General features: G+C 61.6%; 2 protein-coding genes across 2 annotated transcripts in view; one reads left to right on the plus strand and one right to left on the minus strand.

Moving 5' to 3' along the window:
* Nucleotides 1–1,555: 1,555 nt before the first annotated feature.
* On the plus strand, nucleotides 1,556–2,083 carry AMSG_06936 (uncharacterized protein; the record flags this gene model as incomplete). Its single annotated transcript, XM_013901522.1, has 3 exons — nucleotides 1,556–1,618; nucleotides 1,724–1,788; nucleotides 1,897–2,083. The coding sequence occupies 3 exons, from the start codon at nucleotides 1,556–1,558 to the stop codon at nucleotides 2,081–2,083; spliced, it is 315 nt and encodes a 104-aa protein (XP_013756976.1).
* AMSG_06937 (AP-3 complex subunit mu-1) overlaps nucleotides 2,011–3,379 on the minus strand; it is a 1,687-nt gene continuing 318 nt past the window's right edge. Inside the window, exon 2 of the mRNA XM_013901523.1 lies at nucleotides 2,011–3,355. Within this exon, the coding sequence (XP_013756977.1) occupies nucleotides 2,141–3,049 (909 nt within the window). The 5' untranslated portion in view covers nucleotides 3,050–3,355 and the 3' untranslated portion in view covers nucleotides 2,011–2,140. The remainder of the gene's footprint in view (nucleotides 3,356–3,379) is intronic.

A 3,379-nucleotide genomic window follows, 5' to 3' on the forward strand; every position in this document is an offset into this window, starting at 1 on the left:
GCCGATGGGAGGCGGCCCGCCGCCGCCGCCGGGCATGGGCATGATGCAGACGAAGAAGAAGATCAAGCCGTCTGTGCCGATGAAAGGCTTTCACTGGCGGGCGCTCAAAGCGCGCAACATTCCCAACACGGTGTGGACCAAGATCGACGACGAAAAAGTGGAGCTTGACGCGAAGAAGCTCGAGGAGCTGTTCTGCAAGAACGAGTCGGGCAAGACCAAGTCGAAGGACAAGGCCGAGTCGTCGAAGCCGAAGAAGATCTCGCTGGTCTCGATGAAGCGGGCGAACAACGTGGGCATCATGCTCGCGCGGTTCAAGATCGACCCGGTGGCGCTGCGCAAGGCGATTCTTACGCTCGACCCGGTCGTTCTCACGCCCGACATGGTACGTGCGCTGCAGACTGCTGCACCGCTGCCAGAAGAGATCGAGGTTCTCAACGCGTTTGACGGCGACCGGTCGCTGCTGGGGCCGGTCGAGGTCTTTATGTTTGAGATGCTCTCGATTCCACACCTCGGGCAGCGGTTGGCGGCGATTGAGACCAAGCTTCGCTTTGAGACGGAGATTCTCGAGCTCGAAGAGTCGATCGGCGTGGTGGGTGATGCCGTGGAGGAGGTGCGGTCATCCAAGGCGTTTGTCAAGGTGCTGGAGGTTATTCTCGCCATCGGCAACTATCTGAACGGCTCGACATCGCGCGGTGGTGCGTTCGGCTTCCAGCTCGACGCGCTGCTCAAGCTGCCGGCAACTCGGGCAACTGGTAAGCAGATGACGCTCATTCACTTTTTGGTGGAGTTCCTCCAGTCGCGGCACCGCGAGGCGGCCGAGTTCTACGAGGGACTTGCGCTGTCGGAAGCCGCGGCGCGGGTCTCGATGTCGGACGTGGGCGGTAAGCTCAACAAGCTCGGCGCGCGAGTGGCGGCTGTGGCCAAGCTTGTGACGTCGCAGCGCGAGGCCGGCGGTGGGGTGGAGCAGGGCGATTGCTTTGTGTCTGTCTTTTCACCGTTTGCTACTCGGGCCACGTCGCGGATCGATCAGGTCAAGGCCAACCTCAAGGCTGTCAACGACGGCTTCCTCGAGATGGCAGTGTTCTTTGCCGAGAAGCCGAAGCGGACATCTGTCGAGTCGTTCTTTGGCACGATTTGGGACTTTTGCTGTCTGTATAAGAAGGCCAAGGGCGACATCGAGCGGGAGCGGCTGGTGGCGGAGCGGGCGCGGAAGCGTGAGGCCAAGGCGGCCAAGTCGGACAAGGCCAAGAAGAAGTCCAAGGTGAAGAAGGAGAACGAGGAGGGCCTTCTTGACAACCTAGTCGAGTCGCTCTCGTCCGGCAAGTACCATACCATTCGCCGAACGCTGCGGACCGGCAAGAAGAAGGGCGGCAAGAAGGTGAAGAAGGTCAAGAAGGGCGCCAAGGGCAAGGAGTCTAAGGACGGCAAGTCGTCCAAGAAGAAGAAGGTCAAAAAGGTGAAGAAGAACGCCAAGGCCAAGGCTGCCGAGTAGTGGCGAGATGTCGAGGCGTAAACCGAGAAGGCAGCACTTGTCTCTGGAGCACACACATTGGTCATGGCGAGTGTCGACGAGCGAATGGCGGCGTTTGTGGCGGCACTGGGCGAGTGTGTCGCGCTGGTGCCACCAACCGAGCGCGGACGAGCGAGTGAGGCAAGGCGCGAGGCTCAACTGGGGTGTTTTGCCCGCGTCCTCGCTCCAAGCAGCGAGTCGGGGCGAGACCAGGTGAAGGACTGGCAGTTTGCAGCCGCGGACCGAGCGTGGGCGGCGACGCTCGAGGTGCTCGCGAGGTGTCGTGGAAAGAGCGACGGCGGCAGTGCGGGAATCGTGTCGGTGACAGGGCTTAGCAATGGTCTTGATCCACGGGTCGCATGCGAGCTTGACGGTGCATGCGGGAGCGCTGTCGAGGCGTGGACGACGTGTGCAGAGGCGTATGGCGCCGGATGTTGGCGCGAGGCCGACTCGCTTCGCGAGTGCTGGATCAGGCACCTGGTGATGTCTGCTGTTGCGCTCGGGGCAGAACCGGAAGAGCTGGGCGCGGTTGAGGTGAACGGACTGCCGCTGGTGGACGAAGAGTTTGGCTGAGGATAGGGACATAGAGTTTGCAAAGGGTGCGTGTGTAGGAGGGAGAGGGGGGAGAGCTTAGCAACGGATCTCGAAGGAGCCGGCGCGGGTGACGGAGCGAACGCCCTTGAACGGGGTGTAGTCCTCGTTGCGGACGGTGAGGGTGGCGACCTTGAGGTTGGAGATGGCGTACGAGGGGAGGACAAAGCTGAGCGAGACGTTCGGGTTGGACTCGGGGATGGTGACCGAGTCGCTGACCGGAAGGACGAGCGAGCCGGTGAGCGTGGGTGTCTTGGACTGCGGGATCTTGCCGACGGTCCAGGTTGCGGTCTTGGAGATCTCGTCGTAGACGACCTTGCCGTGGTTTGCAGAGAGGTCGGCGGAGGAGATGATCTTGGGGAAGGGGATGGTGACCGAGACGTCTGCGACGCGGACGTCCTCGGAGAGCGGCTTGGAGCCTACCATGATGTTGACGTTGGCGTAGCCCTCGGAGAAGGTGATCTGCGGTTTGCAGTAGAGCGGGAGCTGCGACTGGTGGTGGACGCGGTAGGTCATGAGCTCAAACTCGCCGTCGGGCGGAATGAAGGAGATGATGCGGTCCGACTCAAAGGTGGCGTAGCGGACGCAGGGGTGGAAGGCAACATCGTCGAGGATGCGGGGATTGGCGAAGACAAGGTTAAGGTCGGGCATGCCCGAGAGCTTCGAGTTTGCCATGATGCGGCCGGAAATTTCAAAGGTGGCCGGGATGCCGTTAGCCTCGATGATAGCATCGATCTCCTCGACAATGTCAAAGAACATCTCGTTGTTGGAGTACTTGACGCCGGCCTTGCGCCACGGCACGTTGGTGAGGGTGCCGTCCGGGAGGACGGTGGCAACGCCCGAGGCGCCGGTCATGCTCTTCATGACCCGGGCCATGGCGGTGGGCGGGCGGATGAGCTCCTTGAGTACATTGGGCTCTGTGGTAAGCGGGACACCCGAGTCCATCATCTCGTCGAGGAGCTGGTAGACGACGACAAAATGCTGCTTGGCGGTTCTCGCGTTGGCGCGGGAAGCGCGTTGGTCCTGTCACACACCCGATGCAGGAACTCGATGACCAGCAGCGGCGGCGTCTCGTCCTTGATAACGGCCAGGAAGAACATGTCCTCGCGCTGGACGTGGACAAGGTAGAAGGAGGAGGTGGCCAGAATGGGCAGCACGTCGGCAGGCGAGTCGGCAGCATTCACCTCTTCCCAGAACGTCTCGCACACCGTCCGCGGGATGGTGCCCTGGTAGTGCTTCTCAATGATGATGTCTCTGTGGTTTGGGGGGGAGAAGGGG

Source organism: Thecamonas trahens (genome assembly GCF_000142905.1).
Source record: "Thecamonas trahens ATCC 50062 unplaced genomic scaffold supercont1.29, whole genome shotgun sequence".
Taxonomy (NCBI): domain Eukaryota; order Apusomonadida; family Apusomonadidae; genus Thecamonas; species Thecamonas trahens.